The sequence below is a fragment of the Chrysochloris asiatica genome, unplaced genomic scaffold (assembly GCF_000296735.1).
Source record: "Chrysochloris asiatica unplaced genomic scaffold, ChrAsi1.0 scaffold00176, whole genome shotgun sequence".
In the NCBI taxonomy this organism is placed as follows: Eukaryota; Metazoa; Chordata; class Mammalia; order Afrosoricida; family Chrysochloridae; genus Chrysochloris; species Chrysochloris asiatica.
In genome coordinates this window covers 1,213,751-1,236,524 of record NW_006408694.1, presented here as the reverse complement: position 1 = coordinate 1,236,524, position 22,774 = coordinate 1,213,751, and the positions used below count along the sequence as shown (strand labels likewise).

General features: G+C 39.4%; 1 protein-coding gene across 1 annotated transcript in view; it reads left to right on the top strand.

Moving 5' to 3' along the window:
- Positions 1-178: 178 nt before the first annotated feature.
- The window catches only part of XKR4 (XK, Kell blood group complex subunit-related family, member 4), a 674,599-nt gene continuing 652,003 nt past the window's right edge, over positions 179-22,774 (top strand). Inside the window, exon 1 of the mRNA XM_006871847.1 lies at positions 179-975. Coding sequence (XP_006871909.1) covers positions 179-975 — 797 coding nt within the window. The remainder of the gene's footprint in view (positions 976-22,774) is intronic.

Here is a 22,774-nt window from a genome sequence, read left to right as displayed (position 1 = left end):
CCGCGCCCGGCTCCACCCGGCGGGCGGCGGCGGCCGCGGCAGGCGAGCTGAGCGCATCCCAGGAGGCGGGAGCCTCGCGGCGAGGGGGGAGCCGGCTGTCAAGGAGGAGGTGGCGGGAGGAGGAGACAGCGGAAAAGGTGTCAGATAAAGGAGGGCTTTCCTTGGGCTCAGAGGCATCATGGCCGCTAAATCAGACGGGAGGCTGAAAATGAAGAAGGGCAGCGACGTGGCGTTCACCCCGCTGCAGAACTCGGAGCATTCGGGCTCCGTGTCGGCGCTGGCCCCGGGCGTGCCGTCGGGCGCTGGAGCCGAGGACGAGGAGGCGGCCGCCGGCGGCTGTTGCCCTGACGGCGGTGGCAGCTCGCGCTGTTGCTGCTGCTGCGCCGGCAGTGGCGGCTCGGGCGGTGGCTCTGGGGGCCCGAGCGGTGCTGGCGGCCGCGGGTCGGGCTCCGCGGCATTGTGCCTGCGCCTGGGCCGCGAGCAGCGGCGCTATTCGTTGTGGGACTGCCTTTGGATCTTGGCCGCCGTGGCCGTTTACTTCGCGGATGTGGGCACGGACATCTGGCTCGCTGTGGACTACTACGTGCGCGGCCAGCGCTGGTGGTTCGGGCTCACGCTTTTCTTCGTGGTGCTCGGCTCGCTTTCGGTGCAGGTGTTCAGCTTCCGCTGGTTCGTGCACGATTTCAGCGCCGAGGACAGCGCCACGGCCACGGCCGCCAGCTGTCCGCAACCTGGAGCCGAGTGCAAGCCTGTGGTCAGCGGTGGGTCTGCAGCTGGGGAAGGCGAGGCTCGTCCTTCCACGCCGCAAAGGCAAGCATCCAATGCCAGCAAGAGCAACATCACGGCCACCAACAGTGGTAACAGCAGCAGCGGGGCCACGCGGGCCGGCGGAACACATAGGTCTGCGTCCTGTTCCTTCTGCATTTGGCTCCTGCAGTCACTCATCCACATCTTGCAACTCGGGCAGATTTGGAGGTACAGTATCTGGGGCGGGGAGAGGGAGGTGTGCTGCTGTTGCTGCTACTATATCCTCACTGCTTTGCTTTTGTACGGGTGCCATTTGTGGTTACCTTGAAAGTAACCCTGGTCACACTTTTTCAGGTTTTAGGGTTTGTTTTTGCTTTTTTTTTGGAGACCATGATCCAGGTGGGAGGGCAGTAAGAGATAAGGGAAAGGCAGCGGCGTGGATTTGATTGCTTCTCTTCTGCCTTCCCACCGCTTCACTAGCATCTCTCCTACACTATAACCCCCACCCCGATTTTAGTGATGCTGTTTCAGTGAGTAGGAGAGGTTTCATGTCTCATCTTCTAAAGATTCTTTTTTTTTTTTTTTTAATTTGAGGCGTGTGTTGCACTTTGGACGATTTCTTTTGTTCCCTGAGAAAAATTTTGACTTCTAGCTATGTGGGAGTTATTGCTGCTCAAACGTTACCTACATTTTAATTATTATTGCGAGAAAAGTACTACATCCCATAGAAGAATGTAGAAGGGATATGGTGTGTCTTTGAAATATATATCTATATCTAAATATCTCAATCTGTGTATCTATATATAGTTCAAAAAGTTCATGGAAAAATTCTATTCTTTTTCAATTCCATTTTTTCCACGAACTTTCTGAGGTCTCTGCATGTGTGTAAATATACCAAACATGAATAAGTATACACGATGGTACACAGACTTACTTTGAAAGTGCACTTTCTCATTATCTGTAGTATTCCTCATGTAACTAAAAACATTTGAAGAAAGGTGTCATGCAAGCCTTACAACACTTGGCATAGTTCATTGACTGCATTGCTACTTGTCATCTGATCTACCAAGTCTTTTACACAAATCTCACTTCCGCTTACAAACTGAAATATAAAGATAACTTGTTGGTCAGAGAGAAGTGATCACTCCAAAAGTCTCTGTTTGGATGTAGGAAAATAATGAAACAGCATATTCAAGGATGTGCTCTTTCCAACTTAAGACTTTTGGAAGAACCATCTTACATCTGCAAAAAGTTCTTTGTATGAAAGTATGGAGTCCTGGTGTGGCGCTGTGGGTTAATGCGCCAGACTGCAAAGCCGTTTGAACTGCGAGGTCGGCGGTTCAAGCTCCACAGCTGCTCCTGGGAAACTCTACACAGGGTCGCTTTGGGTTGGAACCGACTCGACGGCACTTAACAACAACAACATATGGCTATAGATGCTACCACTCTAGAGAGTTTATGGTTATTGCATGACTTAGTAAATATCTAGTAGAAGTAAAATGAGGAAACTTCCTAGAAAGTGCACCAGTAAGTAATGTTGCCATAGAACCACATTCTGGTGTTCCAATGCTCTTTCTCTGTCTCATTTGTAGTTCTGTTGTGAGGAAAGAAATGTCATTGCTTATGATGAGGGATGCCATGTAGAAATAACTCAAGAGAATTTGTGGAATAAAGCTTAAAACTTCCTTTTGCTTACAGTGTTTTCAATTGAGAAGAGCTAGTGGGATTTAATTTGTAACCTTTTCTGGGACCATTGTTTTTAAAGCAGGGTAAGCATTTGTGTAGACATCGACTTTTCAAATTGTGAAACCAGTTTTTTCAAGTTAATACTTTGTGGGAAATGATATATGATAAGCAGGTTAGACACTAGTGTTGGAAACCTCTACATTTTATACTCAAAAGGATGTTTTGAAATATCACTGAAATGTGAGTCATGTTTCCAATGGATGACCATTGCCAAGACTAACAGCTGAATTCTCTTCTTCCAGTTTGATGAAGAGCTTGAATGAAATTAAAGTCATTAAGCTTACTTAATTACTGAAATTGTTTAGTGGCTAGGCTGCTTTTTTTTTTTTTTTTTTAAATCAGTTTTAAAGTCAGTTTTGTTGTAGTAAATGGGGCTTAGCATTCCATTTGATAATTTTAGACTCAGAAATAACTTATTTGCAGTCAACTTAAAGTTTTTTTGTTGTTGTTCAAGTTTCTAAATTTATATAAATAGTGAAACTACTTCTGAATTCAATTGACTGAAAAACGATTTGTGTTCCCAGCAGACTGATATTTTCTGTAAAAAAATCTGATATCACATTCTGTGAGCTAAAAAGTAATTGTAATTATAGTTGTGTTGATTAGATCTCCTAAATCAAACCTTTTCCCAATTAAAAAAAGTTATGTTTTGGTTTCTTAGGAAGGAAAATACTGAGAATGATAAACTGGAAAGAAAAGGGTTTAAAATCATTCTGTGAGAGCACAGCCACTGGGTTAAGTGGACATACAGAGAATCTTCCACAGAGGTGGAAGGATAAAAGGATAAGAATTGGATCTAGAAGGGAAACCACAGGTTGTATTAGACAGATACATTAACTGACCCAAGCCGTGGTCATTTTTGTTAATATCCTGTTAAATGTTTCTCTAAGGGAAAGCCGTGGAGAAACTGTGGTCCTTTTTGTTAATATCCTGTTAAATGTTTCTCTAAGGGAAAGCACAAGGAGCTCTGGTAGCATAGTGATTATGAATCGCGCTGCTAATCTCAGAGTCAGCAGTTCCGCGGGAGAAAGATGAAGCTTTCTGCTCCTGTAAAGATTTGCAGCCTCGGAAACCATGTGCAGGGTCACTGTGAGTCAGAATGGGCTCCAAGGTATTTAATAATAACAAGGGAAGCACTGTTGTCCTTAGAGGCTTTGAATTTTTTTTCAAATAGATAGCTCATGGTCATTTGGGAGGGAGTATTATGTTTGGAAATATGTCTGCATATTCAGAACCATTCTTGGGAGCAAAGTGGCTCTGAAGGATAAGCACTGGACTGTGAACAACAAGTTGGTGGTTTGAGCCCACCAGCTGCTCTATAGGAGAAAGATGAGGTTTACAGCTACTGCAAAGTTTTTCAAAAGCCTTGGAAACCCTATGCAGGATAGCAAGCAACTAACCATTCTTGAATTTTGGTAAAGATACTTGGAGATTGAAGGGATGACATGAGAGAAGCATTATCTAAGAACTGGTTGTTGTTGTTAGGTGCTGTCAAGTCAGTTCAGACAAATAGCAGCCCTGTATAGGCTCACCGGCTGCTCCTCGGAAACTCTATACAGGGTTGCTGTGGGTCAGAATCGACTCGATGGCATTTAACAACAACAACATAGGATTTCGGAGGCTGTAAATCTTTATGGGAGCAGACAGCGGAGTGGCTGGTAGGTCTGGAGTACTGACCTTGTACTTACCAATCCACTGTTTACCCTACAGTGCCACCAGCACTACCGCCATCTAACAATAGTCAGCTTCATTTTTTTCTGTATGATTTTAGAAAAAAATTTAGCCTAATTGAAAATGGATCAGAAAGCTTGTGGAATTTAATACTCAAATATATTCTGAAACGATCCATCTTTTCTAAGTGTAGAAAATATGAATAGAACTTTAGGGGTAGATACATTTTTGTTAATAAACTGATGAAATGTGATTCTTCAGCTTATTGGTACAAATCAGAGGATTGTATTAAAGCACTGTGATTTTTTTAAGTGAGGAGCATCCCTCTGCCTCTTCTTTTTACTGTCTTGTACATGAATATTATAGAAACACCAGGGAACCAACTGGTTCAAAGCAACTAGGTCATTATTTATACTTTAACATGCTTCTATCTGAGATCACTGTAGCGCAGTAGAATCAGCACTCAACCTCAAGGTTGATTTGAAGCACAAAAGTCAGCGGTTCAAACTCACCAGCTACTCCTCGGAAACCCTATACACAGTCGCTATGAGTCGGAAATGACTCAATAGCACTTAACAATGGCAGCAAAGCTAGGCTGGAAACTATTCATTGTATTTCTTAAAATCACAGTTACTTTAAGTGAGGGCTAAATTCTAAAAGATGTTTTTAGATAAAATTTTTAGAAATAACTTCAGTGTGTTTGCTTGTTAGGTAGTAGCTATTTGAAGCATTGTGGGCAAGAGTTGCATGTATTTATACATTTATTACAAATGTAACTGTTGAAAAACAATGATACATATTCATTTTAATTAAGGTTTTTCCCATGGAGCAGCTGGCAGGTTTGAATTGCCAACCTTGCAGCTATTAGTCCATTAATTTCTCAGTTTTTATTAATGGAAATTAATGGCAGTTTTTCATTTTTAAGTCACAGGAGGTGATGTTGGGAAAGAGCCATTTGAAATAATGAAGTGAACTTTTGCTACCATGTGAAAAGAGCAATTGTGACTTTTAAAGAAAGGGTGCTTGTGAATAAATGTGGAAACGTACTTTTTTATTCTTGTTCTTTACATAGGAATCCAGAAATTACTGACTCCCATTTAACCAGTGAGAATCACCAATTCCTAATAAGAGTGTTTATTTCATCCATGTAATCTTTAGTTTTGTAAAGGGATCTTTCCTTCAGAATTTGTAAATTAGCATTCTTGGTCAATATCGTCTAAACATATATACACATGTATATTTGTTTTTTTTTCAAGAAAATATGCAAAATGTAAAGAGTATTTCCATGGATGACAGAATGGGCTATATTTTATTCTTTTTACTTTCTTGGTATTTTGTCTGCGAGTCTCTATTGTGAGAGTCTTATGGGAAAGGTGTACTGAAACTGCACCTTGTCCTGCTCTCATACCAGACCATAGGACCACTTTCCCTTGTAAGGAAAGAACAGGTATTCCACAGGTATTAATGTGTGTTCCATGTTCAAATAGGGTGAAGGATAAAGAAAGTTAAACAGATCTCTACATTAGAACTACTCAGAGTCTTTACCAAGTAATGCCCAATTGTCAGCAACTGTTTTAAAAAGCAGACTTATTAAATATTCTTGTAATAATGTGACACACAAAGGCCTCTAAGAAAATTTCTGTTCCATTCTTAAACCTGGCTAAATGGCTGTATTTTGTACAGAACTTTAAATTCTACAAATGTTTTTATACTCCTCATTTAATTTTTATAATAGCCTAAGAGGTGTGCTGGTGGCACTGTAGGATAAGCACTGGACTAATAGCTGCAAGGTTGGCAGTTCAAACCTGCCAGCTGCTCCATGGGAAAAAGATAAGGCTTTTTGCTCCTGTAAAGATTTACAGCCTTGGAAACCCTATACAGGGTGACTATGGTTTAGAACCTATTCAAAGATACCTAACAACAACAACAACAACAAGACAGAGAAAATTATTAATACTTGTACATATCTTAGAATACTGATTTAGAGAGGTTAAGTGACTGGCCCAGGTTACTTACCTATTTTGTGATGTAGCTAGCATTCAAAACCAGGCCTATCCAATCCTAAAGTCTACACCTTTCTGGCTCCACTGGCTATTTCCACATCACTAATTAGATAATAATGACAGTAATGTCAGTTTTGCCTTCACTGGGCTTGGCAAAGTGTGAGAGGGCACTGCAATTTAGATAGATCTTTCCATTAATACACAAATGAGTAAGTGGCAGGCAGAACAGAGATTTGAACCCAAATCAAATGACTCTTAAAATCAGTGTTTCTCTTATTACACCATTTGGCCATGCTGAGACTTTTGCTGTGAATTTTAGTTGAGTAGCATGATATTGTAGTTGGCATTCATGATTAAAGAAACTGTTGTTGTCAAGTGCCCTCAGTTTCAACTCATAACGAACCCCTCCTTATACAAGGAGTTGTTGTTGTTATGTGCCGTAGAGTCGATTTCGACTCACAGCGACCCTGTACAGGGTTTCCAAGGCTGTAAATCTTTACTGGAGCAGAAAGCCTCATCTTTCTCCCGCGGAACAGCTGATAGTTTCTAACTGCTGACCTTCCGGTTTGCAGCCAGATTTGTAACCACTACGCTACCAGAGCTCCTTATACAAGGAGTGGCTAGTAGGATTGAATGAAGTAGTATAGATGAAAACGCAAAAACTACTTTTGCAAGTAATCAAGAGGTTCTAGAGACATAGAATTATATTTTAACTATTGAGAAAGTACTTTTTGATCCTGAGATCATCTTAAATTTTGATCAATGTCAAGTAAGACTGGTACCATTTGGTGTTCCCTCTCAGTGAATGTTCAATTATTTGATACGTATTGTGTATACTCTTGTAAGGCACTGTACTAGTCAGCAGTTATCCTAAGATGTATAAGTCACATTTTCTTTCAAGGAATCTGCTGTTGGGTAAGAGAACAGCAAAGTAAACAGACAATTACAAATACAATGATAGAAATAGGAAACTAGAACCACTTTGGGACGTTTGAATAAAGGTTTGAAGGATGAAAATCTGCCTTCTGTATCAAGTGAAGCTTTGACTGTAGAGACTTCCAGACAAGCATACACACTGAGGTAAAAGGACAAGAAAGGGGGCAAAGCAGCTAAGTGTGTGCTTTGGACATAGAATGAGGGAGGGAGAGCAGCTAAGGATGGAGAATTCGTTGGTAAGATAATGAAAATAATTTAGATTTTATTTTGAAGGCATTAAGGAACCACTGAAGAATTATTTGGGGGTTGATGAGTATTAAAACATTGTTTTATCCATAGGAAAGGTAGGAATTGAAATATGTCATCAGTTCCTCTCTGAGCTGTGGCTCCTATAATAATGGAATTAGTTGACTTCAAAGAAATTGAGTTTGTTTGTAATTGAGGTGCATCCATAGGCACAACAAAGTAGAAGAGTTGTTTTCCAGAAAAACAGGGTCGTTGTTCAAAAGTTAATTCTTAGCAAAAATTTTATTTTGTGTTACTTTTTGAAGAGATTTTCTGTAAGATGCACTGGCCTTCACCTTATTGAAATTTAGGTTTCCTTGTCCATACAAATGTCTTCCTCATATTTCTGTGTTGTTGTTAAGTGCTGTCAAGTCAGTTCCGGCTCATAGCAATGCTATATTGGTTTTCCAAGGAGTGGCTGGTAGGTTTGAACCACCAAATTTGTGGTTAATAGTCCAGTGTCTGTCCTACTGTGCCACACCATGACTCGTATTTCTATAGGACTTAAAAATTTCCAGAGATCTTCCATCTTTCCTTCCTTATTTGATTCTCATAAAAATATTTTGAGGCAGCACTCTATTTTGCATATATGTAAATTAAAGCATAAAGAAGTGTAAATAGTTTTCTCCTTGGATCACAGTTCTGAGCACGATCCAGAATAAAATTCAATACCAATTTGAAGGGGGAAAAGTAGCATAATGATTGATGGGACAAAGGATGGCTAGGTACAAGAGAAGTCTGAAAACTTGAGGTCTGTCTCATAACTACTGAATTATGGAAAATTACTGTAATGTGCAAGACCTCATCTAAGTGTTCAAGAGCAAAGATGTCAATTTGAGAACTAAAGTAAGCCTGACCCAAGCCATGGTATTTTCAGTAGCCTCATATGCATGTGAAAGTTGGACAATGAATGATGAAGACTATGATGCATTTGAGTTGTGGTGTTAGAGAAGAATGTTAAAGGTACCATGGACTTCCCAAAGAACAAATAAATCTGTGTTGGAAGAAGAACCAGAATGCTCCTTAGAAGCTAAGATGGCCAGACTTCATCTCTCATACTTCTGACATATTTTCAGTATAGATCAGTACCTGGAGAAGGACATCATGCTTGGTAAAATGGAGGGTCAGGGTAAACGAAGGAGACCCCTAATTAGATAGGTTGGCACAATGGCAGCAACAATGGGCTGAAGTGTAGCAGGAATTGAGGATGATGCAGGACCTGGGAATGTTTTATTCTGTTGTTCATAGGGTCTCTATGATTCAGAACCAACTCAACGGCACTTAACAACTATGATGTGCAAGTGCCATTGGACTTTTCCATGGGTCCTCAGGACAAAATCGAGAACTACATGAAGAGATTTTGAATTATTTAAGGGGCCAGAGAGCCAAAGATCCAAATCCAAAGATCACTGCTTCTGCTGCTGTGTGCCACCAAGTTAGTTCTGACTTAGAGTGACCCTGTTCAGGGCTTGTTGTGGTTAAGTGTTGTCAAGTCGGTTCCGACTTATAGCAACCTTGTATAGGTTTTCTGAGGAGCTGCTGGTGAATTTGAACTGTTGACCTTGCGGTTCAAACCAACCTTTTGGTTCAATGCATTATTCCACAGTGCCATAGGGCTTTGTTGTTGTTAAGTGCCATAGAGTCGATTCCAACCCATAGCGATCCTGTATAGGGTTTCCGAGGAGCAGCTGGTGAGCTTGAACCACCGACCTTGTAGTTCAAATGGCTTTGCAGTCTGGCGCATTAACCCACAGCACCACACCAGGCTGTAAATTTTTATAGGATCAGAAATCCTCCACATTCTCCCACAGATCAGATGGTGGATTCGAACTACTGACCTTTCAGTTAGCAGCCCAATGTGTAACCCACAATGCTGAGAATACTAAGCTACCTTAAAGGCAGAGAGTTCCTCATCACTAGAGATGTTTATGCCTAGTTTGGAAACTTAAAGGCAAAGATGTGGTAGAGGGACTATCATGTGGATGGTTGAATTGAAAAACCATCTTCCAGTCCTGAAAGTTTTATGACTCTGAAAATTTCCATCATTATATGCTTTTCCAGACATAGTGGACCTGGCTGTGCTTTTGGTGGGTAAAGGTAGTTGAGGGAGTTTACTTGAAATACTGCCATTATGTCATTTTAAAATCTAATCATTGTTTTATGGACCCAGACTTTTCTCAGAAACATCGCAAATGCGTACACCAACCCTGAGTGCTGGGATTAATATTTTGACTTCTGAGTTACCTGATAGTTATAACTCTGACACAGCCACATAGTGTCTGTGCATTGCTTGGGTTTTTGTGTAAGTTAGGATAATTAATGCATAAATATATGTGGTGTATGTACCTGTTTCAGAACCTTTGTAAAAATCAGTGCAAAGGCTGTAATTGGTTTCTAGTCACATGAACAAGGCACTGTTTTCTGTACAGTTTATTGCTTCTCAACAAAATTGCAGACGACTTTCACAAGGCAATTGAACGCAGTATCTTTACAAATATATACTATCAGTTTTGAATAGTAGCAGTACTTGCACATCATTGAGTTAGTGGCTTTGAAAGTCTTTGCTAAGTCAAGTACACAAAATTCTTTTAAGTTTGAATATCCAAGTTCACAACTCTGTATTGAATGAATGTGTTCTATATTTTACAGTTTGAATAAGATAGTCTATTTATGAATTTAAGTAACACTGGGCACCGAATAATTTCCCTTTACATGGACTCATGGACTAATCTGATTAACAGTTGTGTTTTTTTTAAACGTGATTTGGAAATTTGTACAGAGTAGTACAATAACTAGACATTCAAAAGGAAGACTAGAATTAGAATTGGATTTGTTATTCTTCTTCATTCTCAAATATGAAATGATTTATGATGCTAGACATGGGTGTTCCAGGGTAGTACAGTCTTGTCTCCTCAGATATTTTCATCATGCTTCACAGGAAGAGAAAGGCTGTCTGGAGATTCTTAGTAATTGGCAACTGTTTTAACCTACTGTATTGTTATATATTACTGTGTTAGCCACTATACTGTATATATTAACTCAATATATTGCCTATTGTCATTCTGCCATTAAAGAAGGTTGCATTGTCTTAAAAAAGAGTTCTAAATTTTTTTTGGATTCCAGGAAAAGTCACATTTAGTAACTCTCAAAAGGAATAATTCTCAAAAATTCTTGAATGGTGTTGCATAATTCTGGCAACCACACCAGGTGACCCCAAACCAGCCATATGATGGTTTCATTGCCTGGTGGTGGTTGTGTGCTGTGGAGTCAGTTCCGACTCATAGCAACCCTGCATAGGGTTTCTGAGGCTGCAAATCTTTGTGGAAGCAGAAACCCTCATCTTTCTCCCCTGAAACGACTGGTTGTTTTGAATTGCTGACTTTGAAGTTAGCAGCCTGACTCTTAACCACTATTGGCTACTTATGGTATATTGGCCAGGAAGGGAGATCATTGCCAATGAGTCTTGAAACTACTGTAGGGTATATACATGAATACTTCCCTAGTGAATATTTGCTGATCTCGGAATGAAACTCAAGTGTTATCCTTTCTTCTTTATAAGAGCGTAGTTTAATTTGCTACTTGGTTGGAGTTTTGTGTTTCTAATGGCTGAGCTCTGGTAGCATAGTGGTTACGAATCGGGATGCGAACCTTAAGGTCAGCAGTTCAAAACTACCAGCTGATCCACGGGAGAAAGATGAGGCTTTCTGTTCCTGTAAAGATTTACAGCCTCGGAAACCCTGTACAGGGTTGCTGTGAGTTGGAACCGACTCCTTGGCACTTAACAACAACAACAACAGTGGCTTAGTACATCAGAAAAGGTGCAAAGTTATTTATGAAGAATAAGACAGCTCTCTTTTAGATTACTAGTATTAGGAAAATTATGCTAAAATTTTTTTAAATGATTAATCTAGAAGTACAGACTTGCGTTCCTCCTTTTACTGATAGGACAATCAGACTGTGGAAGCTTTGGGATGTTTTCCAGTTAACACTCTTTGGTGTTTCTGAGCCCTGATGGTGCAGTGGTTAAAATGCGTATCTGCTAGTCAAGTGGGTCAGAGGTTTGAACCTACCAGCTGTGCCAAAAGAAAAAAGATGTGGAACTTTTTTTCTGTACAGATTTATAGCCTTGGGAACCGTATGAGACAGTTCTACTGTGTTCTGTAGTGTTGCTATGAGGTGGAATTGACTAGACAGCAGTGGATTTGTTTTGGGAAGTCCGAGCTTCTATTTTTCTATGCAAGGAGCTTTGGTGGTATAGTGGTTTAATGTTTGGCTACTAACTGCAAAGTTGGCAGTCTTAACTCATCTAGTGTCTCCATAGGAGAAAGACTTGGTTATCTGCTTCCACACCGCTCATCTGTCAGTTTGTTGTACTATGGTGGCTTGTGTGTTGTGATGCTGGAAGCTGTGCTATCAGTGTGAACCATGGTGAACAGCTTTCAGTGGAGCTTCTAAAATAAGACAGATGGACCTAGTGATCTACTCCTAAAAAACTGGCCACTGAAAACCTTAGGAATTGCAGTGGAACATTGTCTGATATAGTGCCAGAGATGAGCTCCTCAGGTGGGAAAGAACTCAAAATATGACTGGGGAAGAGCTGTAACCTCAAAATAGAGTTGACTTATTAGTCATGTGGATCAGTAAAGTTTTCAGGACCTTCATTTGTTGATGTAACATGACACAAAATGAAAAGAAACAGCTGAAATTATCCATTAGTAGTCATAATGTGGATTGTACAAAGTATGAATATAAGAAAATTGAAAGTTGTCAAAAATGAAATGGTACACTTGAAGATAAATATTCTAGGCATTTTTGAGCTGAAATTAACTGGTACTGGCCATTTAAAATTGGATAATCAGGGTCTAGTATTCTGGAAATGACAAATTGAAAAAGAATGACATTACATTCATTGTCAAAAAAACACACATTTCAAGATCTATCCTAAAGTACACTGCTGTCGATGAGAAGATGATACCCATATGCTTACAATGAACAACAGTTAATATGACTGCCATTCAAATTTATGTACCAACCACTAATGCAAAAGATGAATAAGTTGAAGGTTTTTTTAATTGTGTTTTGTTTTTTTATCAACTTCTGCAGTCTGAAGTTGATCAAACAGTCAAGTTACATTGGTAATTTGTGGTAATTTGAGTGTAAAAGTTAAAAGCAACGAGGATAAGTAGTTGGAAAAAAAGGCTTTGGTGATAGAAACCATGCCAGTGATTGCATGGCAGAGTTTTTATCTGTCTATTGGAAATACCTCTTTTCAGCATCCTAAATGATGACTATGTATGTGGATAAGGAGAAAGATGAGGCTATTAGCTCTGGCAAAGGTTTATAATCTCAGAAACCTGAAGGAGCAGTTCTGCCTGTTGTGTAGGGTCAAAATTAACCTCACCACATGGAATACACAGGAATCAAATCAACGATATCTGTGGAAAGAGATGACGAAGAAGCTCAAAATCAGGAGTCAGAACAAAGCCAGGGGTCCAGTGAAAACAGACTATTGATAGTTCAAGTTGAAGCTGAAAAAATTAAAACAAGTGCACAGGAGTCAAAGTATGATCTTGAGTATAGCCCACCTGAATTCAGAAGAGACTCAAACTTGCTTTTGAATATGTAGTAGCTAAAACAAACTCTGGAAATAATGAAGTAAAAGAACTAAACAAAAATTCAAAGGGTAGCTCAAAAAGAGAAAGTATTGCAATGAAATGTACAAAGACCTGGAGACAGACAATCAAAAGGGAGGACCATACTCAACATTTTTCAAGCTGAAAGAACTGAGGGAAAACATCAAGCCTTGAGAATTCTATGGGCAAAGTACTGATTAATGCAGGAAGCATCAAAAGAATATGGAAGAAGTACACAGAGTCATTTTACCAAAGATAATTGGTAGACAATATGCTGTTTCAGGGGGTAGTGTATATATAATGAATTCTGGTATGGTGCTGTAGGATAAGCACTGAACTGCTAATGACAAAGTCACTGGTTTAAACCTACAGCTGCTCCTCAGAAAGCCTATAAAGGCTCACTATTAGTAGGAACCCACTCCACAGCACTTAACAGCAACAACATGTATAATGCAGAACTGATGGTTCTGAAAGAAGAAGTCAAAGCTACATTTAAGGCATTGGTGATTAAAAAAAAAAAGAAGTCTCCAGGAATTGACAGATTTCTAATTGCATTATCTCAGCACACAGATGTGTAATACTCATTCATCTATGCCAAGAAATTAGAAGATAGCTACCTGGCCAACTAATTATAATGAAATAAGACCTTTTTCATTAAAACATATTTAAATAATTTGAAAGAGAGTTTGAATGTGCTCATATCACTAAATCTACGATATATATATATATATACCATATAGACTAGGAAAGGGCTGTGATTAGAAAATGGAGCAATGTTTCACAGGCTTAGAAAGAATTATGTCAATGAGAAGGATGTTTTTAGAGTTAGGTTTGCTTTTAAATAAAGATCTATTCTGGATTGCGCAGTCACTGATTTAATATGAAGTTGAATTCTATGCAGCTATCCAGGCCTGTACCTGTTAACAAGTCACTGGATGACATAAATGGTTAATGCTTCTCGTTGTGAACTGAAAGTTTGGAGATTCAGGTCCACCCATAGGTGCCTCAGGAGACAGGTCAACTTACCCCCAAAGTCAACCATTGAAAACCCTATAGTGCACAGTTTTACTGAGACACTTGAAGGAAACTGTACTGGTTAAACACATGAAATGTGTTACAATCTTCTAGAAGGAGATAGCATTGCATTAACCTCTCCTGGATGGGAATTGCTTGGATTCCTGGGATGTTAAAGATTCATCACAAACCTGAGCAGTTTTCAACCCCAGGCTGATAGTTCCGATTTTTACATTTCAAGAAAATATAAGGATTTATTTCAAAATTATCTGAACTAGGTAAGTCAAAGTATTTTCTCATTTCCATGATTCTTAAGTCTTGCTGTGGCACTATAGGATAAGCACTGAACTGCTAACCACAAGATTGGTGGTTCATACCCACCATCTGTTCCTTGGAAACCCTCTGCAGGGTTGCTCTGAGTTGGAACTGACTCAGTGGCACTTAACATTTCAAAATGAACTAAATTAAATAAGTCAAAATATTTTCTCATCTCTGTGATTAAGTAGGCTGTTTGAATCATTTTTTTGTTTAATTTGTATACATGGCATGTTTATCTGTTGGGAATTTTTTTATACAAACATCTGTGGGCAGGGAATGGGGTGGGAGAAAGACTAGTCAAACAGCAAATCATGAACATATAGAAAAAGTAGGATCTGCATTGACCACGTAGGCCTGGTATGGTGCTATAGGATAAGCACTTGACCTCAAAGTCATTTTGAACTGCAAGGTCAGTGGTTCACACTTACCAGCTATTCCTCAGAAGCCCTATACAGAGTCGCTGTGAGTCAGAACTTAACACCAACAGCAGTGACCATGACTCTAAACAAGACTCAAAATGACTTTGGTTTGACTTCCCATCAAGTACACTCAATTTATGGATAAGGCTAACTTTCCAAGCCATCAATCTAGGGGATTTCATCCATGTAAAAAAGCCATCTGACTTTCACATTTTTCAGTTCAGATAATAACCATGAATAAAATCTGCTTTTTCCAGCTCTTTTTTTTTTTTTTTTTTCTTTCCAGTTACAGAGTTAACAATCCAAACAATGGTAGCAATTGAAGCAGTAGCACAATGGTTTCCCAATTCCCATGTTTGTTGTTGTTGTTACGGAGTCAGGTCCAACTCATAGCAATGCTGTATAGGGTTTCTGAGGAGCAGCTGGTGAGCTCGAACCACTGACTTTGTGGTTCAAACCAACCTTGTGGTCCAGTGCATTACCCTGCATTGCCATACCAGGACTCCCATGATTAACTCATGACAGTCATAATATCAGTGTATTAGGAAATGTGAGGTCATGAGCCTTCAGGGATGGTGAAACAAGAATTTGTAAACACTTTTTTGGTTTGATAGCTTTGTTCGTGTAGGTTATTAATTTCTTGTTTTGCAAAAATAAAATTAAAATCAATACTGTTTAAAAATGTAGGTCAATTCCAGACAACTCTCCAAAGCATTTTACAATACTTAGATCTGTTATGGTAAATTAGCAAGTACGTGCATCAGGTTTACTATTTTCAGGGATGCAACTGTTATTAAGAGTAGTAGTCACAGGTATCCTATGGGATTTTTCCTGATGTGGTGTGTGGGTAGGTTATGTGTGTGTGTGTGTGTGTGTAAAATTGAGTTCTTGACAAGAGTGGGAACTTAGTATCTTCCTAATGAAAGCACTGCATACATATGAGGGAGCTGCAAACAGTATGTGGAAAAATGGAATTGTAAGAGAATGAACACTTTCCAGGAACTTTTGTAGTTCCCTCATATTAGATTCAGAAAAGGATGTAGGACTAGGGATATCATTGCTGACATCAAATGGCTCTTGGCTGAAAGCAGAGAATACCAGAAAGGTGTTTACTTGCGCTTTATTTATGAAAATGCTTTTGGTGATAAGATATGGATACCATTGTGAAGAATGGTATTCCAGAACACTTAAGGAGATATTGAATGGTTTAAAATAATGAAAGGTGTGTGCCAGGGTTGAATCTTTTCATCATACTTATTCAGTCTGTGTACTGAGCAAATAATCCAAGAAGCTGGATTATATGATGAAAAACATGATATCAGGATTGGAGGAAGACTCACTCATTAACCTGTGATATACAGATAATACAACATTGCTTGCTGGAAGCAAAGAGGCCTTAAAATACTTACTGATAAAAATCAAGTACTATAGCCTTTAGTAAAGATTGCACCTCAATCTAAAGAGAACAAAAATCCTCACCCCTGGACCAATAAATAATATGACAAATGGAGAAAAGATTAAAGTGTCAAAAATTCATTTTGCTTCCATCTACAATCAACACTCATGGAAGCAGCAGACAGGAAATGATGCATTGCATTAGGCATATCTGCGAATTAACCTTTTAAACTATTCAAAAGCAAAGATAATCAGTTTGAGGACTAAAGCGCACCTGACCCTAGCCATGATATTTTTAATTGCCTCATATGCATGTGTAAATTGGACAATGAATAATTAGTACATTTGAATTATGGTATTGGTGAGGAATATTAAAAGCACCCAGGACTGCCAAAAGAACAAAGAAATCTGTGTTGGAAATCCAAGATTTTGTGTCTAATACTTTGGACATGTTATCAGGAGGGACCGGTCCCTGGAGGAAGACATCATGCTCAGTAAAGTGGAGGATCATTCAAAAGAGGAAGACCCCAATGAGATGGATTGACACAGTGGTAGTAGCAGTGGGCTCAAACATAACAATTGTAAGGATGGTGCAGCACCAGGCAGTGTCAGCACCTAAAAACAGCAACATATTGTGTTTCTACTTATGAAAAGTAATCAACAGTTATAATTATCTAAGGATACAAGATCCACCTTACTTCAGAATAACTGTTGTAATCAAATGAGTAACATGCATTACTCTCAAGTTGATTCTGACTCATCGTGACCCTTTAGGATAGAGTAGAACTGTCCATAGTGTTTCTCTAAGTCTGAACAGAAGTCAACTGGTACATTTTCTCCTGTGGAGAAGCTGCAGTGTTCGGACTACTGACCTTTCAGTGGGGGCGAAAATATGAAGGTTCAATTAAGGAAGTATGTCTGTAGCCTCAAGAACTATCATTGAGTAACAGTGTATTGATCTACTCCTAGGAGATTCTTGTTTTTAGATGCCGTTCAGTTGATTCTGACTCATGGAGACCCTATTCATAACAGAATGAAACTTTCTGGTCCTGTGCCCATTGGTTGTAATATTTAAGCCCATTGCTGCTGCCACTGTATCAATAATCCATAAGTAAAATATTTAATTAAATATTATTAAAAATTAATAATATTTCTTATATGTGATATAAGGAGCTCTGGTAGCGTAGTGGTTACGAATCGGGCTGCGAACCTTAAGGTCAGCAGTTCGAAACTACCAGCCGCTCCGCGGGAGAAAGATGAGGCTTTCTACTCCCTAAAGATTTACACCCTTGGAAACCCTGTACAGGGTCGCTATGGGTCAGAACTGACTCGACGGCACTTAACAACAACAACAACATATGTGATATTACTTTATGTTTTTCACATTCCACTGGGTCACCTTTCTTTGGAATAGGCACAAATATAAATCTCTCCCAATAAGTTGGCCAGGTAGTTGCCTTTTAAACTTCTTGACATAGATGAGTGCTTCCAGCACTGCATCAATTAGTTTAAACATTTCAGTTTATATTCCATCATTTTCTGGTGTCTTGTTTGTCACTTGGACTTCAATACCATCGGTTCTTGATCATAGGCTACCTCTTGATATGGCTGAACATCAATATTTTTTAAGTACAGTGATTTTGCATTCCTTCCATTTTATTTTTGTAATCCTATGTCATTCAATATGTTGCCAATAGAATTCTTCAGTCTTGCAAATTGAGGCTTGAATTTTTCCTTCTGTTTATTCAGCTTGAGAAATGCTGAGCATGTTCTTCCTTTTTGGTGTTCTAACTCCAGGTCTTTGCACATTTCATTATAATACTTTATTTTGTCTTTTTGAATTGTTCTTTGAAATCTTTTATTTTCTCATTTCTTCCAGTCGTTTAATCTTCTCTACTTGAAGAATACATTTCTGAGTCTATTCTGATATTTGTTTTGACCTTTTCTTGTCTTTTTCATGACATATTGCTTTCTTCATGTATGATGTTTTTGATGTCATCCCACAGTTCTTCTGGTCTTAGGTCTTTAGTGTTCAATGCATTGTATCTGTTCTTGAGATAAGTCTTTAAATTCAGGTAGGATATACTCAAGGTTGTATTTTGAATCTCATGTACTTGTCATTTTCTTTAACTTCAGCCTGAACTTATATATGAATAATTGATGATCTGTTCCACAGTCACTTCCTGGTCTTATTTTGGCTGATGATACTGAGTTTTTCCATTGTTTCTTCCCCCAAATTTAGTCAGTTTTATTTCTGTATATCCTATCTAGTGTGGTCCACATGTATAGTCACCATTTATGTTGTTGGAAAAAGGTACTTGCAATGAATAAGTTATTGGTCTTGCAAAATTCTATCATAGGACCTCCAGCATCATTTCTGTTACACAGACCATATTTTTCCCAACTACTGATCCTTCCTCTTTGTTTCCAAGTTTTGCATTCCAGTCACCAATAATTATCAGTGCATCTTGATTCCATGTTTGATCAATTTCAGATTGAAGACGTTGGTAGAATCCTTCAGTTTGATCCTTTTTGGATTAGTGGTTGGTACATCAATTTCAATAATAGTCATATTAACTGGTCTTCCTTCTAAGTGTATGAATATAATACTATCTCAGACAGCAGTATACTTCAAGGTAAATCTTGAAGTTCTCTTTTTGAATCATTGGTTGTTCCTGGCATAGTAAACCATGTGATGTCTGATTCAGAATGCCAATACCAGTCTATTTCAACTCACTAATGTCTGTTATATCGATCTTTATGTATTCTGCTCCATTTTTGATGACTTCCAATTTTCCCAAATTCATACTTCATACATTCTGCATTACAATTAGTAATGGGTGTTTGCAGCTGTTTCTTCTCATCATTAACTCAGCACCACACCAGTACTCCATTCCATAATTAGATGGTAAGTTTTTAATTCTTAGAAGTAGGAGTGGAAAGTTGTACTGACACTCATTATAAAATAAAAATGACCAGTTGCCATGGAGTTGTTTCTGACTCATGATGACCTTCATGTGTGTCAGAATCTAACTGTTCTCCATAGAGTTTTCAATAATTGCTTTTTCAGAAGTAATTGTCAGGCCTTTCTTTGGAACGACCTCATTTAAGCATGGAGTGTGTTAACCTTTATACCACCCAGGGAATTTGAGGGGCTTCACAAAGTTTGTGGGAAAGTGGAATGAAAAGATAATAGAATATTTTATACAAACTTTTTAAAATTGTGTGCAAATTTTGTACAAAATAAATCACAGTAAAGCTTAAATAGAAGTTTGAGCTGGTTGGTGGTTAAATAAGTTTGTTTTAGGGGCAATGAAGGCAAATGTCAAGTTGTGAAAATGGTCAGTTTTTAGGGTCGACTTGTAACTAACTGAGGGCGGCAATGGGGCCTGTGAGGATTCTGTGTTATTACAGGAAGTCAACATCTAGAGGGTGACAAGAAAGCATGTCATTACAGAAGGGAATGTACTAAAAAAAGGAGACATGCAATACACTTACTAAGGGTAGACCCAGAAATATGCTTACTAATGGTAGGGAGGAGGAGTCCTGGTGTGGCACTGTAGGATAAGCACTGGACACAAGTTTGATTTGAACTGAAAGGTGGTCAGTTCAAACTCACTAGCCACTCCTCAGAAACCCCATACAGGGTTGCTATGAATCGGAAGTGACTTGATGGCAATTAACAGTAACAACAACAATGGTAGGGAAAAGTGAGATTCTGAAGTCAAGGGCATCAAGAGAACAAACCTGGGTACTAATACTTCAAATGTGAAACTGAAGGGAATTCTGTTGGATTTATGCTTTCATTGTATAATTTCTGCCTGGCTCAAGTAAAACGAGGGTGGGAATCTCTAGCCTGTGAACTGAATAAGGCCCACAAAATTGTTTGGTCTGGCCCTGCCAAGGCAACCAGACTTTCAGCCTTCATGTTGGGGGTGACATAATTAAATATTTGACCAAATATAGCAGATTAATTTTTGAGTTGATAATTTTTTTTTCATTTCTTGTATTTTTTATTATGTATTCTTTCTTTCCTGTCTTCTTTTCCTTCTCTCTCACTTACTTTTTTTTTTTTTTCCTTTAAGTTTTTATTGTGGTTTGTGTGTAAGTTTACAGGGCAGATCATCAGTTTTACATTCAGCAGATAATACAACTTGTTTCTTAATGTGCTTACATTCTCCTCCATGTACCATCAGTTAACAGTATTTCTCTATATTCACTTTAGTTCTTTAAAAACAAACAAACAAAAAAAACCACCACTCAAGCATATATTATAATTTACACCACCAAAGGGCACATTCTGCAAGTCTGCCTCCTGGCTGCCAGCCCTTAGTCCCTCTCTTCCCACGAATCTAGAGTCCTCATCTGCTCCCTTTCTCCATATCCCCATCTCTGCCTCCATCTCTGGTGTCGCTGTTTCTCTGGATAAGATCTCTCATTCTGCTTGTGCTCTTCTCCCTTGATGGTCCTCAGGTCCTTTGTTACTGGACTGTAAGATTAACTGCTCCCCCATTTTTGTTACAAAACTTCTACCGTTACAATTGTGGCAGTTGCAATTAGTCATGATAACAATTGTTGTTGTTGTTAAGTGCCGTCGAGTCGATTCCGACCCATAGCGACCCTGTACAGGGTTTCCGAGGGTGTAAATCCTTACGGGAGTAGAAAGCCTCATCTTTCTCCCACGGAGCGGCTGGTAGTTTCGAACCGCTGACCTTAAGGTTCGCAGCCCGATTCGTAACCACTACGCTACCAGAACAATTACTCACTATTGAATCATAGGAATCTTATCTTCATCTCTTTTATCAGAATCATCTAGGCAAGATGACAACTATTCAGTGGGAACTGTTTCTTCCCCCACACACTCTGAAATTAAACTCCCCCTTGATACCTTGTAAGCCAGTCACTTCATGCCTTTATCGCCACCTCATTTTAGGTAGCCAGTGTCTAAGTTGCCCGTCCCTATCTACCCTGTGTACAGAAGGGATAGCATTGATACTTGGTGTGAAGATTCCTTCCCTCTCTGTTGGTATTTAGTTACTACCTCCATGAGTATAGATAGCGTGGATTCATCAAATTGTAACAATTTACCCTTGTTTCCTTTATCAAAAATTGTTTTGTTTTGTTTTTATCTTCATCTAGTCGAGTTTTGATTATCAAGCTATAAAAGCTAAGTCAAATGGGTAAAATCTGCAAGTTTGGATGTTCTTGTGCCTCTCCCCTCACTTCATATCAGCTGAATGCTTCACTCTCAGCTCTAGCCCTCTGTGGCAATGTCCTTGTCCATGGGCTCAAGTGTCTTCAGATCTCACTGCACTTTGGACCAACCAGCCCTTCTCTCTCTCATTTCCAGGTCAACGGGAGTCAATGGACTGTGGTTGAACTCAACCCATTTCTTCATTGCTGCCTTTCGCCATCTTCCATTCACTATTGGACCAGTGTGGTCGCCAGCAAGCTTACATGTCTGCTCATGTGTTCCCTTGGAGTCTTAGAGGGTGGTTTGTCCTGAAGGAACTTGATTGCTTGCCTTGATGACTTCCTGACGAACAGCTTGCTTATTCTTGCAGTAGCCTATCATACTGATATTTTTGTTTTGGGTTTTTCCTATGATCTTTCTTTGAAGATGCATCTTTTGATGCTCTAGCTGTTCCAGGCCTTTCTGCTTGTCCTTTCTAGGGGGGATGTCCCACCTCAGAAGGTTCTGGATGGGACTCAGGATTCCACCTAAAGTCCTATACTCTGCAAAGGCTCCACAAGAGGCCTGTTTCACTGGGCAAGTTCTAGAAACTCTTTTAGGGTTTCCAATCAGTTATAGGCTGAAGATGGGCTTACAAGTTTTCTGTAGTCATGTTTCCCGACATTCCTTTCTCAAGACACTCAAGTCTATTTTACAATAGTAGGCAAGGGAAAACAGTATTCATAAGACAGCCAAGCATTATTTTCCTTCTTCAAACTATGCCTAGATTCCTGTATCACAGAGCCCTGTTGTTCCAAGGTTAAGCATGCATCACTATTTACCTCTGTCCCACTTAGCCCATGCAAACCTGTCTCAGTGTTCCCCTATCTACCTTCTTCTTCCACCTCCTCCCCCTTCTGTACTGCCCTCCCCAACACCCATAACATGATGTGTTTGCCTTTACCCTGTGCTCTACTGTTGCCTCCCTCCACCTCTACCTCCCCCGAAACCTCCACCCCAACCCCACCGTTGTGGTTACCTTATATTCCACTAACTTTTCCCTCCATTTAAGTCAGTCTATTTTATCCTGTAATATACCAGACCTTCCCACCACCTTCCTCTGTGTTTACCTTCCTCTGTGTTTACCTCAGGAGGAAGTGTGAAAAAGGAAGCCCATCTCTTAATCACATCTACCTGGAGGCAATCAGAAAGCATAAAAAATACCAAAACACACACCCATCTAGGTATTAAGGCCATAGCTAACCACTGAATATGCCCTAAAAACAGAAATGGATGACCATATCAGCACATGTCCAGAAACGAGAAAAAGCGTGTGGACATTCTTATCAATGGAGAAAAGACTGAAGTTGTCAAGGACTTCATTCTTCTTGGATCAACTATCAACACTCATGGAAGCAGCAGTCAAGAAATCAA